This window comes from Ostrinia furnacalis, unplaced genomic scaffold (assembly GCF_004193835.3).
Source record: "Ostrinia furnacalis isolate ACB-3 unplaced genomic scaffold, ASM419383v2 OfSCF2567, whole genome shotgun sequence".
Lineage (NCBI taxonomy): Eukaryota > Metazoa > Arthropoda > Insecta > Lepidoptera > Crambidae > Ostrinia > Ostrinia furnacalis.
The window spans coordinates 84,519-106,364 of NW_021132806.1; the positions used below are offsets into that span (position 1 = coordinate 84,519).

General features: G+C 40.4%; 1 protein-coding gene across 1 annotated transcript; it reads right to left on the reverse strand.

Annotated features, from left to right (window-relative positions):
• Window positions 1-2,546: 2,546 nt before the first annotated feature.
• Window positions 2,547-17,755, reverse strand: LOC114355881 (hemicentin-2). The gene is made up of 7 exons (XM_028308918.1): window positions 17,530-17,755; window positions 12,868-13,062; window positions 6,940-7,091; window positions 4,996-5,212; window positions 4,286-4,461; window positions 3,598-3,751; window positions 2,547-2,808 (listed from the first exon to the last, which is right to left on the reverse strand). Exons 2-7 carry the CDS (start codon window positions 12,917-12,919, stop codon window positions 2,684-2,686), a joined length of 876 nt encoding a protein of 291 aa, XP_028164719.1. The 5' UTR covers window positions 12,920-13,062; window positions 17,530-17,755; the 3' UTR covers window positions 2,547-2,683.
• Window positions 17,756-21,846: the final 4,091 nt, after the last annotated feature.

A 21,846-nucleotide genomic window follows, 5' to 3' on the forward strand; every position in this document is an offset into this window, starting at 1 on the left:
CATAATAAAGACATAAGATATTATAATTAATTAAATACATTATATTGTTTTAATCTTTCATGGTCACTAAACATACATGGTAGCAATCTTGTCAGTAATAATAATTAAGTAAATACATAATTATCCTACTAATATCCTACTTAATATTAAAAATGCGAAAATTTGGATGTCTGGATGTTTGTTACTCTTTCACGCAAAAACTACTGAACGGATTTTGATGAAACTTTACAGTATAATTGTTTATAACACAGATTAACATATAGGCTATAATTATGACGATCTGTGACAAACTAAATTTCACGCGGACGAAGCCGCGGGCAAAAGCTAGTTGAAAATAAAATGATTAATTTTTATTGACTATTTATTTCACAAAACCTAATACATAATACACAGACTGATTAAAAACAAAAGTAAATTTCAACCTATGAAAATATTCATTGTCGGATTAGCTTTCTATCATGATCTCGTAAGGCTGCGTTTCCACCAGAGATGTGCGAGGATGCGTAGCGAAGGATGTGTTTGTAAAGAACCAATAGAATCGCTTCGTTTACCTCGGTCAGCACATCTCTGGTGGAAAAGGCTCAGGCTGTACAACACTAATGAGCATTTTCAAATCTCTGCTACACATCCTCGTACGATACATTTTCCTCGCACAGCTTTGGTGGAAACCCATGGTGGAAACCCGCACACATTTTCACAGCACAGCTAGACATCTTCGCACGACACAGTTCCCTCGCATATCTCTGGGAAACGCAGCATCCTCTCCCTCCACCAAGGATCTCCACAATGTGCCCGCATCCAGGTTCTTCCCAAGTTCTTCCCGCGACCTTCACCAGATCGTCGGTCCACCTAGTGGGAGGTCTGCCCACATGCTGATAACATGTTCCATCGTAATAAACTTCTTTCCGACATAATTTAATAAAGAAAACACCTAAAATGACCTAAAACCACAATTTTATTTTGCTTTTCACACATCAATAAGCCAGTGAGTTACGTTACTGTGACAGCTAAGGTATTTTTCGATGACATCTTTGAAAATTGCAACTCATGGTAAGTTATTTGTATGAAACTTAATAAAAACTTTAGTCGCTATCGTATTCATTTAGATAGGTTTTTTACCTAACGATTTGAGATGAACTCATGGTAGTGTTTTTAGTTTTGCTGTGGTTCTGCTACTAACCGCTAGAGGCGCTGTACAATTTGCCATACATTTTTTTACGGACTCGATAGCGAGATGCTCGGTAGGTAAACTCATGGTAGAGGCAAACTATTAAAGTTTAGAATTTCAGATGAACGCTGCTACAATGTGGCGAAAAGTGTTGTTGCCAAATTGTTATCTGTATTTCTAATAAGTCCCATGAACTGTTTTGTATTCATTATCAACCAGCTTTTTTTAAAGTCCCATGAACACTGTAAATGACCTCATGCCGATTGAATCTGACTGACAAGCAAAATTTTAGAATTTGCGGCAAGGTACTGAAGTGCTGCTTCACGCAAGAAATTTCAGGAAGTTATATTAACAAAATCACACTCTAGCCTACATTAATTAAATGCCATAGGTTAATCATAAATATAAATGTTATATTAATTTAATATACCTACTTTACAGTATAAATGGAATAAGAAAAAGCATGAAGCACTATTTTCATCCGAACTTCGTCATTTGTCGATATTGGAGCGGCCATCTGGCTAATTAAAACTTTGTGGGACACCGCACATGTCGACTTTCAGTCACGTTTCGTAAGAAACAACTCATTGAAACATAATGTCTTCTTCCGAGAAACATTTAGAGTGGGCTCCGAACTGACGGAATAATTTGCATACTTGTTTTTTTTTTACGATTAATTTTAAAATAACCGAGTTACAAAATCAAAGGAAACTCGCATCACCATTAGTAGTGAAGATAGAATTATAGCGACATAGGTAGGTAGCTGCGGAGGTGAGCGTGCCCCAGATAGCCGCGGCCGGATCAGAACCTGCGCATTATCCGCGTGTCTCCGCGACCACAGCACGCAGCACGCGGCTGCCAACCGCGCAGCCGGCGCTGCCAAACACGCGGCCGTGGCCCGGAGTAAATAATACTTACGTAACTCTCGCCCAATATCTAGCTCACCTTTGATATTTTGTGTCCACAAATACACATGGTAAATAATACCTTCGTTTGAGTTAAAACTAGACACATTGAAGTGGGCTTACTGCCACTATAAATTCGAAGCGTAATAAACGTCTATGGCTTGGGTATTAGTATAAATTGACAATACTGCCTAATCTTGGTTATTTACGAGTACTTCCACGTGACGTTTCTTAGCTAATAACGTCTATTTTGGAGCATGCGTTTGAGTGAGCGTGCGTGTGCGTTCCAATTCTCTGACCAAACAAACAATCACATCACAGTAATAGCCGAAGCCGCTAATAGCGTTCTTATTCGGGCGCGATATATCCGGCTGCGCGCGGCGCCGCTCGCCCTCGCGCTCGGCTCGCCGCTCGGCTCGCCGCTCGGCTCGGGGCGCGTGCCGCGATGCCGGCCCACGCGCGGACAACGTTTATCAAATAAAAACACCATTAGCTTGTCACTATCTCGGTATTTATTTCCACTCACGCTGACTCTATTATAAATAACTAACTATTTACAATATTTACAAAAACGCAAAATATACATAATAACGTAAGCTCTCCGCGAAGGTCAAGTGTTGAGCAACGTCCGCAAAAGTAGCACGCCTAACGTAACCGCCCAAAACGTATGCCGTTGGAGATCTGAAGAGCCATCTGATGCTGACTGGTCGCGCTGCATCGCCTCTATTGGGCTTTCTGTGAAAAGAAACAAAAAATTGGTTCAATTTAATAAATAAAACAACGGTAAGAAATAGAGCGGGCTTAAATTCTCCAATAACTAGATCCGCTTTCAAAAGCTAGCTGCGGCCTATGACTATGAAGTTTAGGTAGGGCCATAATGTAGAGCTCAGTGCTAAAGGGTAAATCAACTTCATTGAGACTCGTATCAGTTTGTTAAGAAGATGAATGTGAACTCCTCGTAACTCGTAAGCTAACATGGAGTGTAGATTTTTTTTAAATATTATTAGTAGTTTGTATTGCACAAATTACTAATAGTCCCGTTAGCCCCTCATGGTAAGGTAATTGCTTGTGTTACGAGTGGGATCACCACAATAGTCAAGCGGTGGTGGGATTCGAACCCGCATTCCTCGGATCTCAAGTTGGCCAGTCCGACCCCTTCACACTTTGGCTAAAGTTACGAATCTAGTTCCTTTCAGCCGAAAGACGTCCACGGCTGGACAAAGGCCTCCCCCAAGGATTTCCACAAAGACTAGTCCTGCGCCGCTCGCATCCAGGCACCTCCCGCGACCTTCACCAGATCGTCGGTCCACCTAGTCTGCCTGCCAACAGAAGCTGCCTGCAGAAGGCCTGCCCACGCTACGTCTTCCGGCTCGTGGTCACGACTCAAGAACTTTCATGCCCCAGCGGTCATCAACTCTACGAGCTATGTGCCCCGCCCACTGCCACTTGATTTTAGCGATTCTGCTAGTAGGTTAGCTTTAGTAAAATGAGTAGATTGTGGAGAAGATTATAAATATGAGTTACCAGCATCGACGTGCAGGTAGACGGCGTCGGCGACGTCTCCCGCGGCGCATGTGTAGGCGCCGGCGTCGGCCGCACGCAGCCCGGCCAGCGTCAGCCGCGACCGCGCGCGCGCCGCCCAGCGCTCCGTGTCCAGCGACACGCCGCCGCGGCTGCTCTGCAAATGTCCACCACGACACGTTAGCGATCATGAAGACACCGCACTAATAACTGTATCGAAATACCTACTCGTACCGCAAATCATAGAATTGACGTGACCCAAGCCGCTATCATTGTGAGAAATTAACACTTGCAACATTATTTTATTAGATCTTAAGGCTGTATTAATAAGAACGATATTGCAAGACTTAGGACATGTGAGGAAATATTGAAGGTAATTGCAAACATTTCCCGTGACGAAAAAACAGACAGTCAGCGTTCTGCTGCCTCGTTACAAAGTACTACTAGCCTAATGGTGGGATAGTCCAAGGTGATCGTTTCATGTAATTTCATAATACATATTATGTGCAGTAGGTACTCACTGTAGGGAGATTGTGGAAAGTAATACCACAGTAATACTGGAAGCTCAAATTATAAATGACCTAATAAAAAACGTGTTAAAAACAGTATTGTTTTCCTCGAGTCCCATTGCATCACATGTACAGACGCCGGGAGCCTGCATAAATAAATGATTAACGTAACCATACATTACCTGCAGGTTGAGGGGCTGGCCGTCCTTGGTCCAGCGGACGTCGAGCGGCGGCAGCGGCAGCTCGCGCGGCGCCGGCTCGTAGCGCGCGTCGCACGCCAGCGTGGCCGCGCCGCCCGCCGCGCCGCGCACCGCGCGTCCGTCCACAGCCGAGATCACCACTACCGGCATCGGCTCATCTGTCACACACAATTTTCGGTAAGCTCTGCATAAGACTCACAACAATCATTGATATTCCAATAGTTTCCTTATTTAGCGCAGCTCTGCCTCACGAGGGTGCCTCACTCACGCCCGTATTCACAAACATTACTATGAGGCCTCACAGTGCCCGTGGACGCACAGGGTGACACACGAACCAATCACAGAGCTCTATTCAACGCTGGATTTGCTGCTTCACTTAAGCAAGGATCGTTTGTGGATACGGGAGTCAATCTACAGGACCACTTTTCGATTTTATATAACACGCGAGTGATGAACGTAAAGCCTGGTCCGTGAGCACGTAGAATTTTGTCCAATGACCCCTAGCTACCCATCTTTATCGCTCGCACGTAATTATGTTGCTGTCGCGCTCGCACACTCACTGCGGGTGCCAGTCGCACAGTCGCGACAGCAATATATTACACGCGAGCGATAAGGATGGGTAGCTAGGGGTCATTGGACAAAATTCTACGTGCTCACGGACCGGGCTTTAGCTGTAACACAAATGTACCCACCGACCACCGTGAGGTTGTAGAACAGGCTCATCTTGGGCTCGGTGTTGAGCTGGCACTCGTAGCGGCCGGCGTCGGCGGCGCGCAGCCCGCGCAGGCGCAGCGTGTGCCGCGAGACCGCGCCCGCGCGCGCCGCCGCCGCCGCCACGCGCGCGTCCGCCGTGAACACCGCGCCCGCGTGCGACAGGATCTGCAGGTCCCGCGACCGCACCCACGACACCTGCCGCCACAACAACTCAGTTAACGTTATACACGAGGAATCATTTCAATAACCCAATCATACTTCTTTGAAAGTCTCTCATAATCTAAATTATTCGAAAACCAATCTTCTGAATAGTTCTGAAACGGACTAGGTACTCCTATTTCTTTAAAAAGAGGTGTTCGTAGAAGTTGTGAATTCAACAACCGTTGGTACGCCGCGCGTGTTCTCCGCCCTCCTTGATTGGTATTTTCCGAGAATCTTCGGATTTCCGAGCTGGACGCTGGACTACACGGCCAAATAAGACTCTATCATGAGAAAATGCGTCTTCTTAAGGGTCACCAAATGATTTTCTGCATAATATTTCGTAATAAGAAGAGAGCAAATGAAACCATATTTTTCTTCGGTTGACGGAAAAGTGATTTTGCATTGATTAACCCATTTCGTGTTAATCACGCATGAGACTGCATGATTCATGATTCATTCTAAATCATTAAATAAAATGAAACAATTTATGGGATGGTTAACGCCCACTAGCGTTTATAGCGGGCGCAAGATCATTTTCATGGGACACATATTGCGGGGATTATAGTATTTGGCAATAGCAGCTTCCGGGAAGCTTCATCGGCGTACGCGCGGGCGGCCGAGGCGCGTGTCGCTATATCGAGCGCGAGTCGATGACCGGCGTTATTGGAATCGCGGGCCGCTGTCACCTCCGCGGGCCCGCGCGTGACGCAGCCGCCCGCGCACATATTTCCGCCGCGCGTTCCTCCGCGGGCCCGCGACCTCCGCGCCCGCTTCACATTTCAGTGTCGTCGATTCATCTATCCGTATTTCGGGCGCACGTCTAAATTGTTTACATTGCTGAGCTCATACTTTCAGATTTCAACTCGATGACTAATCGTGTTATATTTTGATCATAAAAATTCTAGCTAAATCATAACAGAACAAGAAGTATGACAGCTTATATAAAACTCGACTAGCTAATTGAGTCATGATGTACAGCATTTACGGAATGTTTATTTTATGAATATTTCATTTGTGTAGCTGCGAGTGCACGAAGCCTAGTTCAAATAAACTACGAGTATCTACTTGAAACGGCGCTAAACATCGGGCTCTACAATAATAGATACGGCGAAAGCTGGTGAAGTGCCAATACGCGGAGTTCCCTGACGATCTCCGTCCGTAGCCTACTTTGAAAATGAATAAAAGACAAATTAATGATCTCTTTTTACAAACTGTAAGTGACATTCGTGTTAATTGGGGTTTTATGTGTGTACGAAGTACGAAATTACTTGGATCGGAGAACACTTTATACCTTTTGCAATGTCAAGAATCATCGAATATTTAGTTAACTGTTATACGAAGCGACAAATTTTGATCAAAATGTTAGGTAAGTGACACTTGCGTAGGTATCCAGAGCCTTAAAAAGCGTGTTAAAAAAGGGCAGAATCTGCAAGCGATCTCTCACGGCCACCACTAGCCTGCCGCTAGCTCCACACCAGCGTTAGTTTTATCCCAGAGGGACCTGGAACACTCCAGGTAGAAGTCCTGGCGAAACGTGCCATCTCCTCGTCGTTTCAGCCGAAAGACGTCCACTGCTGGACAAAGGCGTGCTCCCGCGACCTTCACCAGATCGTCGGTCCATCTAGTGGGAGGCCTGCCCACGCTACGTCTTCCAGCTCGTGGTCGCCACTCAAGAACTTTCCTGCCCTCTCCTCATATAATGAGTATCCCTTGGCACTTACGGCTTTGTCTCCCTGGCGCAGCACGCGGCACTCGAGCGCGGCGTCGCTGCCCACGGCCGCCACCAGCGTCGTCGGGCCGCGCACGAACTCGGGCCCCGCGCCCGCGCCTCCCTCCGTCACCGAGAGCACCTCGCCCGCGCAGCCGCCGCGACCTGCGCATATCCAGACCAGGCATAAGGAACACTATTATTTGAGAGAGAAAGGTGTAGAATAAATAGATTAAAATGAAAGTAAATAAAAGCTTGCAAAAAAACAATGATATTAACCGCCTCAGTCTGTGGTCTAGTGGTAAGACCACCTGCTTCAGACGCAGAGGTCCCGGGTTCCATTCCCAGTGGGGGCAGATTTTTCTGTTCGGTTTGGTTGGTGGTAGGGCTTGTTCTAAGTCCGCCTGGCTAGCTACCATCATCTTACCTAAGTCTGTCGCCATAACAACAATGTTAACAGCATTGTTGTGTTCCGACAGTTAGAGGTAAGATAGCCAGTTCCTCTGTGCTTGAGGATTCTAGTCTTCGTCTGTCCTCGGTTTGACATTAGCGTCACCCCATGCAACCCAGGCATGTCATCAGTATCGGGATGGGATTAACCAATAATAAACAACAATCATATAAGCGAGAAAAGAGAACTGTAACCATTATCGGACTGACCGACTCGAGATCTGAGAAACGCTGGTTCAAACCCCGCCGCTGAACTATTGTGGTAAACCTGATCGTAATACGAAAGCTTATTTAGCTTAGCACCAGGCGCTACTAATGGCACTATTTAAAAAAATAGAACGTATAACCTTAGGTATGCCTTTTAGATTTTATATAGACAATTTAAAATAACTTTCAGATGAAAGTTCTATAAACGCAAATATTATGAAAAGACCAAATCGTCCATTTGCGACGACAGTGTGACATCGTCAATTAGATTAACACAGAAGATGTCACGTTGTCGTCGCAAATGGACGAAATGTTGATAAAAAATATTCGTGAAACTTTGGGTATGCAAATATGGCTTGGACACACAAACGCCGCGGGGCGCCAGCGCCGCCGCGGTGCGATGCAAGGCCGGCATCCGCGTGAATGGGCGCCGGCGCAAGTGAGTAATAGTAGTGTAATGCAACTGCACAATATGCGTACACGCGGAGTTTCCCGCCCCCGCCCGATCCGAAAATGGCCAAGGACTGAATCACACGCGAACGGAAGCAGAGTGCGTACAAAAGCTCATTTCAAGAACGCGCGAAATATGCGTTGAAATATGCATGCCAAATGTTTAATGAAGCAAATGGTTTATAAGACGTAGCTATAATTTGGTTACATTTTAAGAATGCCTACTACTGTAAATTAATACAACCCTTGTATTAATTTACAGCTTTCTATTTCTTATTCCTTATTTGACTAATATAAATAGGTACTATTATACATATAACAAACATTGACATTTCCACTATATACTCAACCGGTTAATCAATCGATAAAACTACTGAGATCGTTCTGCCTCCTTCCAAAGGTTGCTGTGCCCTAACTGAGTCCACATTGATCTGCTTGAATTGTAAGACCTAATGCTAATGTGGTGAAGCAATAAAATATTGAGTACCATGACATGAATCACGCACGTAAACACCACGCCATCCCTCGCAACGATTCTGAATACAGTTTATAAAGAAATGGTGGGCTAATGCGCTGTTTGTTAACTGGCCTTGCTGCCGCGATCCCTGCACTTACAATAATACTTTACTGCAGTCGTTCCATTGCGCGGATCGCAGCACGCCACGAGCCGGAACATATGGCCGCCCGTCAACTGCGAGCCGATGACCCGCCTGACACAAACGATGCTGAATTGAAATGACGTTTTTAGTACGCCATAATAATATTTCAATGTTGGCTCGAAATAGAAGATGTAAAATTAGACAGCTAAATAATTAGGGATCCTATGATTTAGAGATGCGTTAATGACACGACGTAAATTTTACTCGTCCAATATTTACGTAATTTGTGTAACTCCACAAAAGTAGATGCTAATACTTCGTACTCATGAATTTTGTTGGTACGTTCCAGAAATGTACATTATGTCGGTAGCACTGAATTTCTTCTCCGATGTTCGAATTTCTTTGTCAGTTAGCACTCAGCAAGCAGTGGCTGAGTGGCAGCGCTTAGCTTAGTTACTTTATCAATTACATTACACACAAAAGATGATCGCAACTGATGAGGGTGGTAAAAACTGCCCAGTTAAATACTCTCGCCTTGTACACACAAGGCATTCACAGTTTAGAATTAAGTGGGCAGTAATTTCGAGTGCTCTTCAACTTTCTCTTGAACCTGTTTATTATTGTTTCCCCAAAGTTATAATAAAGAAGATGAATCAAACGGACGCAGGATGCGGGCCGCGCGCTTCCGACGCACGCACGTGCGCGCGCGGCGCCGGCCGATTCGCGCTCGCGCCCGCTCCATCAGATTACAATGTTCCACAATTGCACAATACCGAGAATTTACAGCTCTGCATCATTCGAGGGAAATGTAAACATTCCGAGCGCATGCACTATGTTTGACGGTACATTCTGGTTAAGGCCCGCTGCACACAAAACTAGAGCCCTCGTAACTGATTGTACGCAAACGAATTTGTCGAAGGTTCGCAGTAATACAAACATAGACATCCCCGCATTCCATTTAAGGAATGATCAAAGACAGCCTCGAAACAAACGCCGCTCTATTATCACTCTCGTTTGTGATTGCTTTATCTGGTCCATATCCACGCTGTTTCCAATTTTAACCCTCCATCTTGATCGCGTGCCAAACTGTTTAGGGCTCAGCACCGACAGAGCCGCGAGTTATTGCTATCTCTCCAGGACGGCATCGACAGCGAACATACATTATATGAGTTTTACTTCAAAGTATTCATATTAAACTAAATTAGTATTATTTTTAAATTATAATAATTTTGTAAGCCACTAAATACGAGTATTTTTATAAATCCAAAACTTCAGGCCTATATTGTAACTTCTTAAAATATAAGGTTAAACTTAATGTCACCCTTAATTATGCATTGACAGATTTCCAAAAGCAACCTGCCGCCTAAGGTAATAATTTAAATGGCTATAAAATGGACGTGGTAGTTTAAAAATACCATTTGTTGCGAAGGGCGCGGGCGCGCGCAAGCGGCCTAAAATAACACAAGCGGTCGTCGTGGACGCCCGGCGTGACGTGCTCGCTGCTAGGCGTGACGACGCTTCACCCTCGCCTTAGGGTATTGGATAATTAAGACAACGAAAAAAATCTATCCAAATGTCAATCAACACTTTTGAACCAAAGGTGTGAACTTCAAAGCTTGTATGTTTCATGTTCAGATTCTCAAAATAATGAATGACTAATATTTCAATGATGTGATGGATGACTTAATTAAAGAAAAATCATGTTTTTAATAGGAGGAAACGCGTTGCTTAGGATGAAGAGAGTGTATTTGGTGGAGTAATATTCCACAGAATAATTTAACTGTTTTTTTTTCTTAACAGCTACTGATTTGTATTATTAGCTCACCCCTTCGTCGCCCCGCGTAGTGAGCACGTGCTTTATTAGTTCGTGCAATTGTGCATAACCGAACACCGCATTGTTAGTCGCTCGGGCCCGCATGCCCGGCAGTCCCGGGACCACCTACCGCACTCTTCATGCAATCCCTGAACACTTGTCCCACTCAAGAATTATGGGCGGAGAGCGAAGGCACAGTTTTACAATCGGTAACAAAGCGAAACTCGCGAACTGCGAGATGAAAGGGCGTAATTAACTATGTTTACGCGAGCCTGACGTCAGTGACATGCGCAAGAGTGCCATAGTTACAACACTGCGCTATCAATCGTTCAGTCTGCCATGAAATCAGAGAACAAAGCTGAAAACAAAGACACATCAAAGAAATTGGTGAATCGCTTAAAAGGGGTTGATTTGTTATTAAACTCATGTATTTTTTAATATACACCGTGTTCGAAGCCATTATTAAGCGTTTTTAAAACCTACTTAGGTGTAATGATAATACGTTTCCTAATTAATTGTAATTTCAGTCACAGCTGTAAATGGGCTTACAGATCGCACCCTTCGGACAATCACAAATAAGTGTCAATAATTTGCTTTCAAGATATTTAATAGGTATCTACTACAAAAGTAATTTGCACGTCCGGTGTATTAAATGCGAGTTAAAAGCGTGACGTCACTTGCGTCGCGTATTCGTTCTCGGTCCTCCACGTGTGTGGTGGCCGCAGCACAATACACCATCTACTGCACATCAAATATTTACACCTCAACAATAGTCTATAGTGTTCGACAGGGATCGAAATCGCGTTCACAAATTCCCGAAACGACAGTCCGATGTCCGATGCCGAGACCGTTGAGCTAACTTGTCATATGGTTCAGAGTTCCGACGCGATAGAAATTGAGAAAAAACTCACTACTTCTTGCTTCTAACTTATTATTACCAATAACACCGACCCAAAATCTTCCTAACTAGCTTTTTCCCGCGGCTTCGTTAAATTTTAATCTGCTATGATCGACTTATTTTGATTAAGGTATAGAGTTTGTTTGGTTACAACGTGCATGTAGAGTTAGAATCTTGGCTCTACCTATATGAGATCTGCAAACTTTTTTATAATAAGAGTCGAGCTCGTCAAATGATGAGATAATACAGTAATAATTTTCTTTAAAAATATGCTCTTAAAGTCTATTTCCGTCATCAGTCTTATCGTTATTCTTTATTTCATGAAAAAATATAAGAGTCAACTCTTCGAGTTCGAGTTCATATAAGGTAGCTAAAAATACACTACACAATCATTTATTTTAGACGATGACCTCATTTAGAAACTATGTTTGTTGAACACTCGTTGTTTTATAATAAAGTTGTTAACGAATTATCCATTTGATTGTTCAGAACTGTCCCTATTCTTACACAAAGAAACCTAAATAAGTTTTGAGACAGGTAACCCAAACAAAAAGTGAAGACGAATCGTTCAATTTGAAGTGATGTTGAGGGCTCGGCCCCGTCAAACTTTTTTACTGTTTTGATTTGTTGTTTTAGTTTCGTGAGATTAATTTATTGCTTTTGATTTCGATCCTTTCGTCGAATCGAATGGTGTAAGGGCATTTCAATATATTTTTTGTAATTCTTGGGATGCCGCGGCCGCTATGCGCGCGTGTGCGTGTGCGTGTGCGTGTGCGCGGCGCATCTGGCGCGAAACAATTCACAAGTTTTTTGTTTTCATTCAATCAGTGTCGTTGCGCTTCGACTGACGCGAAAGCTGTTATTATCAGCGCGAACTGCACTTTTAGAATTTCCACCTTTATTCATTACAGGTTGTGCTATGGACGCAAGGTGGCTAAATTGGTTTAGAACGCCTCGCTGTTCGCTTCAGTTAAAATAATTATAAAACTCTTCGAAGTTATTCATCTTAGATGGTCAAGCCTTTTTGATCTAATTGAAATCCTAATGGCGTAAATAACCTTTCTATAAAAAATGCTTCTCTATGTACTAGTATGTACCTACTATGTAAAATAACTTTTGGATTCATAATGCAGCACTTAAATAAAAATAATGTGCATGATGTAAGTTTTACAATGATTGACTTCGCTCTACCATCATGGTCATCATCAGGTCTCGGTTATTTAATCTCCACTGCAGGGGCGACCATGTCTACACTAATATTATAAAGAGGAAAGATTTGTACCTATTTTTGTATGTTTGTAATGAATAGGCTCAAAAAGTACTGGGCCGATTTAAAAAATTCTTTCACCATTCGAAAGCTACATTATCCACGAGTAACATAGGCTAAATTTTATTTTGGAAAAACATAAGGTTCAGGGGTCCGAAAGCTAGTCTTAAATAAAATAAGATGCAAATGGAGGATTTGGCCCACGCTCGCCGCTGGCCAGGCTGGCTGGGGCTTGTGAGGGTAGTAGTGTTGCTCACCCGCGAGGGCCGGCAGCGCCGCGAGCAGCAGCAGGCGCGCCAGCGCACGCATGGCGCGTGAGCAGCCCGCGCGTCGCACTACGTCACACTCCACGTAATCACAAGATTATTGTCCACTTCACGTCCATTCACCGCCAAATTAGTACCATCCATTAAACTTCCTTAATTTTTTTCACAATACGGAATGGCTCCGATCTGTAACAATAGAAACCAATCTTAATAATCTTCGTAATAAATAAAGTTCGGTTACATCAAATTAATTATTATAATCAAAATAATTAATAAGTATCAAATAGGTATTAAGAAAATCTTTTTATCTTTTTAATAATAATGCAATGGATTTGAAGAATCAAGTACATATTAAGTCGTTAATGGCGTTGATGTCTTTTATTAGATTCAACTTTTTCGTAGCACTATTTAATTAGGTATACATGGTATGTATTTTTATAGTTTAAAATAAAATTTAAACAACAGCAATACATTTACTTTAATTACTAGTTATATCAGATTATTACGAACGTGATTCATTTAAGTGATAATTTAAAAATATGAAAGTCAACACTTTAATGGTTAATAAATTAAATTTTATTGCCACAATGAGTTGTATGGTCATAAATAGTTTAATTAACATTGGTCAGAGTTCGTTTGTAGATAGCGATCGCGCGGAGGGCGGACCCGCGCCCGCCCGCTATGCGCTGTGCATAAAGCTCGCCGGTGTCGTTTGTAGAGCCGCGTATAGGGTACATTTTTCTTTACTTATGCGTTTATAGGGTCACAGTTCGAAAAGCTACTTTGCATATTTTAATATTTTATGGTTCTTCACCTTATTTATTTTATGTATAATTTAATAGGTAATATCACAGAATAAATACCTATTTCAATTCAAAATGTCATTGTCTACAAACTTCTTTTGTAAAATGATATTTGATGCATAGACGTAATTAATTGGTCATTTTAAACATCCAGCATTCTGATACTCGCTAAACTTATTGATAATCATGTAAAGAACTTATATTATTTTTATAGTGTCCTATGTACGTACGTACACCATCTGTAAAGGGCAAATCTCAACCTTTTACCCTCGCTGACCCCCGGTGCGTGTTCCCACAGCGCGCGCGCACGCGGGCTAAGCTCATTACCGCCCGACGCGCATCGCATGGCGCCGTTTAATGCCCGCCACATGCTCCGCATTTTTTGTCCGCTCACAATCATATGGCCCTCGCGCTTCTCACAACCGATTGCGGCAATGATCCTTTATCTCGGTAATAATTTTGTTAATCACTTTTTACGAGATTTGACCCATTTCATCTTTACGGCAGATGTTTCGACAATTTTAAAAGTTTGCTCTCGATGCAACCGTGTTACAACTAAAGCGTACGTATGTACTAATACTGAAAATATTTATAAGACTGAAATTACATAGGTAATAAGAGTGTTTGCCGGTTGCCTTGAAACAATTAAGATACATATGTATATAGTTTAAGACACAGGAAAAAATAAAATATCTAGTTTAATCCTAATTTTTTTGAGAGGCGATAGTCTTTCTGTGGCGGATCGAAATTATTATAAAAAATATTTTTATTTTCATAAGTATTATAGCAAATAGTAAACGCTCGAAGCCGCGGAATGCAGGCGCGAGCGCATCTGCGCGCGTCACGTGACCACGTCGCTCACGCGGCGAGCGAGCGCGAGCAGGGCATATTTCAGTAGCTATTTCAACTATGCTGCTTTATGGGACCGCAAGTACAGACATGGCAACTAAAGGTATTTTAATACTCCACCCAATTTAGCAGTTCTATTTTAACGACAAGTGCATTGACTTTACAATAAAATTAGAAAAGCTAGAGATCCATGAAAACGGTTTCACATCACCGGAATGGTTTGTCCATCCTCTTACAAAAACCGACAACATGAAGTCCTATACCTTTATGTATAAATGATTTCAGATCATATACCTATACACTTATATAAAGAAACCAATCATTCCCACTTTCGCGATCCAATGATTGTAACTGAGAGCTACGAGTCTCTAAATCCAATCCGGGGTGGCTGAATAAGTACGTGATCCTAAAATCCTCTCAGTAATCGGAATTATCATACTAGGATGGTACATATTATGGTACCTAAGAGGTTTCGATTCAGCATTTTAAATACACGTAGTTGGTTATTAAAAATCGATAAAAAAGAGAAGGCCGCTTAAACGATATTATTTAACATTATGGTTAAAATTAATCAGACAGATCAACCGAAGCGCAATATAAACGCCACTACAATGCTTTGATGAGCCTGTGTTATAAACTCCGGGCCAGGTGCGCGCGCGCTTCACAAACAAACGGCGCTGGTTTCCGACGTGGTCCGTCCACACCTTATTTATCTCCGATACATCAACAAATAAATCCTTCCGCAGTTGATCCGCTTTCAAAGTCATGGTTAATGAAATTATTACTATAATTATCATGAATACTTCCATTCAAAGACCTATTACCTCTTGTATCTCATTGAATGTGTTCCTGTTTTCTTATTCTCTTAAATTGCAATTTTCATCTGCATTATAGTCTACTTGGTTGGTAAAATACTAATGATGCACGATATTCGATTGTGGTAAATATTTGTTTTCGTTTTATCTATACTAATGCTAATGTTATAAAGAGGCAAAGTTTGTGTGTTTGTATATTTGTTAAATTGTAAGGGGTAATCTCGGGTTCTACTGAACCGATTTTAAAAATTATTTCACCAATAGAAAGCCACATTATTGCTGAGTGTCATAGGTTATATAATAAACCGAAAAATTCCACGCGGGCGACGATGCGGGCGGAAAGCTAGTCTTGTATAAAATGGTCCGAATGGCTTCGAGAAAAAGATGGTAAGGCACACCTACGGCTGTGCCTTTTTGGTATTTTGCTCGACTTGGCGGATAGAACTAAAGTTAGATTTTACAGGCTAGGTGTAAGATAAGAGCTAAATTATTGATGATTATGTCAGATTATCCCACCAATTAAATAAAATTAAACCAAATAACCTATTAAGCTATTACGGAATTAAATCTTTAAATTGGTTCCATTTACCATTATTAGTAGGTATTTAACTTGTTATATCGATAGTCTTCCCTCGGGCAGCACTATTGGTGCCTTGTGCTATTTCCGCCGCGGTTTGACTCGCAAATAGTAACGCTCAGAATACTCCGCAAAGGTTACTAAATATCGACACTGCTCTACACCACCTACTCCGCACGCACGGCCTTTGCTCTCCCACTTGACCAAACAGGCAGTGCCACTGGCAGGCAGGGGATGTTTTGAAATACTAATTACCTTTGTATTTTATCGGCAGTATAAGTGAAATTTCAAGGTTTACTTAACGTCACGTCGCAACGTAAGACAGAAAATAAAGTACCTATCACTATTTTCACCACAAAATCCAATAGAGCTTTAACTCAATAATATGGTATTGTATGTAGGTATGTATATTATTTTAATTTATTTTATATTATACTTTTTAATTTTTTTTTATTCTGAACTTTAATTGTTAACTCGTTGGAATAATGTAATAAATAGGTATAACTACCCCTAGTAAGTTGCTTATACGACACTTTGGCTTGACACCCGCGATATTATTTTCTACAAAAGGTTCAAGAACTTAATTGAGAATTTAATTGTATTATTTTTATTCGTTGTCTGATATAATTAATAGGAACACACTTAACTTGGCTTGGACTAAATGGTAAGAGTACAGTCATTAGCTTAAAATTAATTAAACTAATTCAGAAAACATTATTTAGTTGATTCTAAAAGCTTGTTTAACACGACGTACCTAATGAAGAAGTGAGTTTGCAACTACTGTTGTATTAGTTTAAAAGCTCTACATTACTTTCAGGCGAAAAGGAATTGTAAGATAGTAGGTAGGTACATAAATAAAACCACCTGACTGCTAAAAATTCACCTAGAAATAATAGAACAAGCCCATCGGCGTAAATAATTACTACATATTTCTCGTACTTTATACTTTTTTGTGTGTAAATTGTACATAATAAAAGATAGAAACACACATCCACTCTTATAGTTTTTAATATTGATTTCAAGTTTAACTTTTCGTCAAGATTACTGTTACTAGCCAGGTTTGAATCATTGAAAAAGAGAAACCCAACTAAATGAGGAATGTGAAACAAACAAACTAAAGCAAGCATGACCAATACAAACTAATGTGTTTGCAATATAACTGTTGTACCCAATTATACTTTACTGGGCAAAAGCCATAATTTTGCTAGTAAATGTAACTATGCGGGTAGTTTAGGAGTCATTTAAAATACGCATTCTAGAATGAAGGTGCCGATTCTAAAATATAGAGTCAGCTGTCCACATGACCCAGTTGTAGTTCTCACATTTAGCTATCTGATTAAAAAATAGTACGTATTTTGGATTAGAAACGCTCAAAGCTTTTATAATACATTTCTGAAAGCAATTTTTCTAATTGTTATAAGAGTAAATTAAGTAAATTTATCTCAAAATACAAAGCATTAAGCTTTTCTAGGTACCTGCCTTTCACATATTCATGCTTGATTATAAAAATACAATTAACTATATTACCCATCTTGAATATGAAATACAAGTAGAATCCACACATGTATGTTTTTTTAAATTCCGTTGAATTTCGAATAAATTGACTCACCGTTATTTTGCATCAATCAGGATTTAGTTATAAAACGAGCGTCCAATCCAATACATTTGTGAACTATCGTTGATTTGCAGGTCAGAGTTGTTTACACACAGCGCGCACGATGTTCCCGCGGGAACGTGCGGAAGGAGCGCGAGCGTGTCGCGTCGCTGGTCCGGCACCGACTGGCGCGCGCGCACCGCCGCCCTGGCGCGCGCGCACCGCCCTCCAATAAAGAGGGACAATAGCACCAGGCTTTAATTTATTCAATTGTCCAAAAGCACTTCTTCCTAATCTTCTAAAGTACGTTAAATCTTTTCAATTGAGCAAATTTTTATCGTATAATTTATGTCTAAATTAGATGACATTAAAACAATACGATCGGTATCATTATACCTAATACATCCTATCATTTAAATTAATGTTCCAATACCTACCTACATATTTTATTATTTATTTAACATAAATTAATTATTGATATTGTTGTAACCTATAATTATTATTAATTATAATCCATATTTATCANCCAGAGGTTCTCAAATAGAGGCCTGAAAATGCGGCGAAATGGTTCCAGTAAAGGATGGTACGGCAGTGTTTGCTTCGCGCTCGACTTGGCGGGGGCACTGCCGTGCCCCCAGATTAATTATAATCCATATTTATCAAAAGCATATAAGGTAATAAATGTTTGCCAACAACAATACCTAATTCCTATATTATAATGTGGTTACTCTGTCCTATTTGCATACCCAACTTTGTAAAGTTTTTATTTCTTGGAGTCCATATTCATTGCTACTAAGGACAAGGATCTACATAAAATAAAAATATTCATTTTTTTCCGCGTTTGTTTTCTTAAAAATACTTAGTGCATCCATATCCGACTACTGCGAATGTGCGTGTGTGGTTGTGTGGTTTGTGTGGTGATTTAGTTCATCATTATGATAAATCTTGTAGAGCAAGATTATGTACCCCAGACCTTCGTTATTTTATAAAAGCTTGCTGAACGATAACTCGAAGTTCGTTATAGTCCATCGTTCTTACTTAAGTTGGAAGTCTGGAAGCATACCCTGACAAAATTTCAGGTTTTATGAAATAACGAAAGTCTGGGGTTCAGAAACTCTTAGACCATAACAAACGTTAATTCCTACTAAATGTGTTTATAAGACTTACACAAAGTTCATATACCTACATACTATTTTTGAGGTCTCTTACGTAATTTTGCAATTCTTTCTTTTGCATTCATGACAATCCATGCATGTACAAAAGCACCCTTGTCTTCACTGTTAAATTAAAATTCTAATTTACACAATGCATCCAGTTACTAGTTAAAGTCAACTCCCGGGGCCTAACGAATTTGATTTATTTATTTGTTCAACTCGGATAAATAAAGCAGGTCACCATCGGAGCCCGCTGCGCACCCCTTTCAACAACGTAATTTTATGCAAATCAGATCATTTTATGAAAGATTATCGTTAAACTACTTGTGCATGGTTTCATTCAAGTATAGCTACATACTTATTGATATTTTTTTAGGTACCTATAGGTGCTACAGCTTTGCATCAGTTTATGGTCTGAGATCTTATTAAGCTTAACGAAATTTCGCTTTGAAAATACTGGTATTGGCACCCTTTAAGTCCGTGGAAGTTTGTGATAGAGAGCCAGGTAGAGCCATGCCCCTCCGTAGTATCAAATGGTATTTGTTCCAATGTGGGTGGTTTTTGGTAGGACAAGTACTGTGGCCGTGGTAATTTTATTGTATTATTATTTATTAGTAAGGGGGTTAGTTTCCAACGTGACAAAAATCGGAACCAGCGATCCGGTATTGACGGTAGTGGCGCCCCCTGTCAATGTCACGGGTGGGACGGTTAATTGGTTACGTAGTACTTATTATTATTCTGTGGTTATAGTAACTTAGTTCATCTGTATTTTTGTAAGGGTTGGTGGCTAATTTTTTAATTTTATTTTTTAATTGGTGCACAAAACAGAGATACAATCATAAAATAACATGCTTATCATAATAAATGATAACATAAAACAAAGCAGGTTGTACAATATTAGTTACAGCTCCAATAACAATTGCACACAACATGCAAATCGAGTTATAGCCTGACCAGGAACATAAAAACCCTCGCCATGTTGCGGAAAACTAATGGTACTAATTTCTTTTAATGGCAACAGTAACTGAAAACTTCATTGACATGTCACCTTGCATGTCAGTCTATTGCTGTCAAAGTGTAAACAAACTTTATTTTAAAAGTGCGCAATTGATTTTGTGAATTAAATTGCTAAAATCTTTTTATAGTCGTGAAAGAAAAGTGGTTCACAATGTGTTAAAGTATTTGTCGAAGAGAAATACTAAGGGTTCGGACAATATTTTCATTGAATAATGTTTCCGACAAAGGTTGTCAAATTGACTGCAGGGCCTTCGTACGATAGAGGGACGCTATCAGGGCCACTGGAATGCACACATGATGGCTGACTGCTGTTGAATCATTCAGAAGAGCTGTCTGCCTTCAGCATTAGCAAGGAAGTCAAATAAAAGAAAGTTTTTTCAACTTAACAACTTCATAAAATAGGATCATCTCTAAAAAAAGAGTGTTTTTTTACAAAAAGACCCAAGTGTCATATTTTTTTAACCAGAGCTGATACAGATATTTCAATCACAGATTTGAAATCGTCATTAAAAATTGGACTTATATCATGTAACATAACCCAATCATCAGAAATGCTGTTGTGCAGTGATTGCTAATAAAATACAAATATTTTTTCAAAAATATTATGCATAGGTATGTAGTACATGCGTAATATGGATAACCTTGAAGTGTCATACGGATCATCTTATGTGAAAAAGACTATAGTCGAGTGGCAAAATCTGACATTCTATTCGAACAAATTCGATTTTCGAAAAGTGTGACTTGTCTAGTCTACTAGACCTACTGATCGCGTTCGAAGCACCTGTGCAGCGCTAAACTCAACATGCATACAAACTTACGACATGCAACATGACAATGGGACAACTATCCGGCCGCCGGATATCCGGCTATCCGGCCTAGCAGCTCGCCGGATATCCGGTATCCGGTATCCGGCCAAACAACTATCCGTTTCATCTCTACTAATTTTTTAATTTTATTTTTTAATTGGTGCACAAAACAGAGATACAATCATAAAATAACATGCTTATCATATTAAATGATAACATAGAACAAAGCAGGTTGTACAATATTAGTTACAGCTCCAATAACAAGTGCACACAACATGCAAATCGAGTTAAAGCCTGACCAGGAACATAAAAACCCTCGCCATGTTGCGGAAAACTAATGGTACTAATTTCTTTTAATGGCAACAGTAACTGAAAACTTCATTGACATGTCACCTTGCATGTCAGTCTATTGCTGTCAAAGTGTAAACAAACTTTATTTTAAATGTGCGCAATTGATTTTGTGAATTAAATTGCTAAAATCTTTTTATAGTCGTGAAAGAAAAGTGGTTCACAATGTGTTAAAGTATTTGTCGAAGAGAAAATTTAACACAGGTACGACTGTACTCAGTGTTGCACTATCAAATGCGATTGACGCGCCTCTATGCCAGGGTTTTTATGTTCCTGGTCAGGCTATAACAATATTTATTTTAGAAAAAATTGGCTAAACACAAAAAACTTAACGCTTCACCTAACGTTTTACTTTTGCGCCAAAATGTCTACAAAAATTTTGGCCCATGAACCCTTTATTTTTTCAATTATGGTTTTACATTAGCCGAAATGAAATAAACTACTTATAGCCTGACCAGGAACATAAAAACCCTGGCATAGAGGCGCTTCAATTGCATTTGATAGTGCAACACTGAGTACAGTCGTACCTGTGTTAAATTAATAGGCTAACTTTATGTATCAGGATTCAGGATTACGGGCTAATTTGAGTTCTGAATTTGATTATTGATGAATAATAAAATAAATCCTACTAGCTCGATTGATGGTTTCATTTAATTTATTTAAACCAGGTTATATTTAATAATGTTTTTCGTTAATTTATGAAAATATCAAATTAGCCCGTAATCCTGAATCCTGATACATAAATTTAGCCTATTAATTTAACACATGTACGACTGTACTCAGTGTTGCACTATCAAATGCAATTGAAGCGCCTCTGTGCCAGGGTTTTTATGTTCCTGGTCAGGCTATATAATTAATTTTGTTTATAAAGAAAAATAAAAACTGAAAACTTGGCTGTACTGCACAATGCCTGTCCCTGCAAAAAGAAAGAATCGTACAAAAAAAACAAAATGTCACTGGGCCATTCGGTCGTTCACTCAAATCAGTCAGTCATTCGACATTCATTA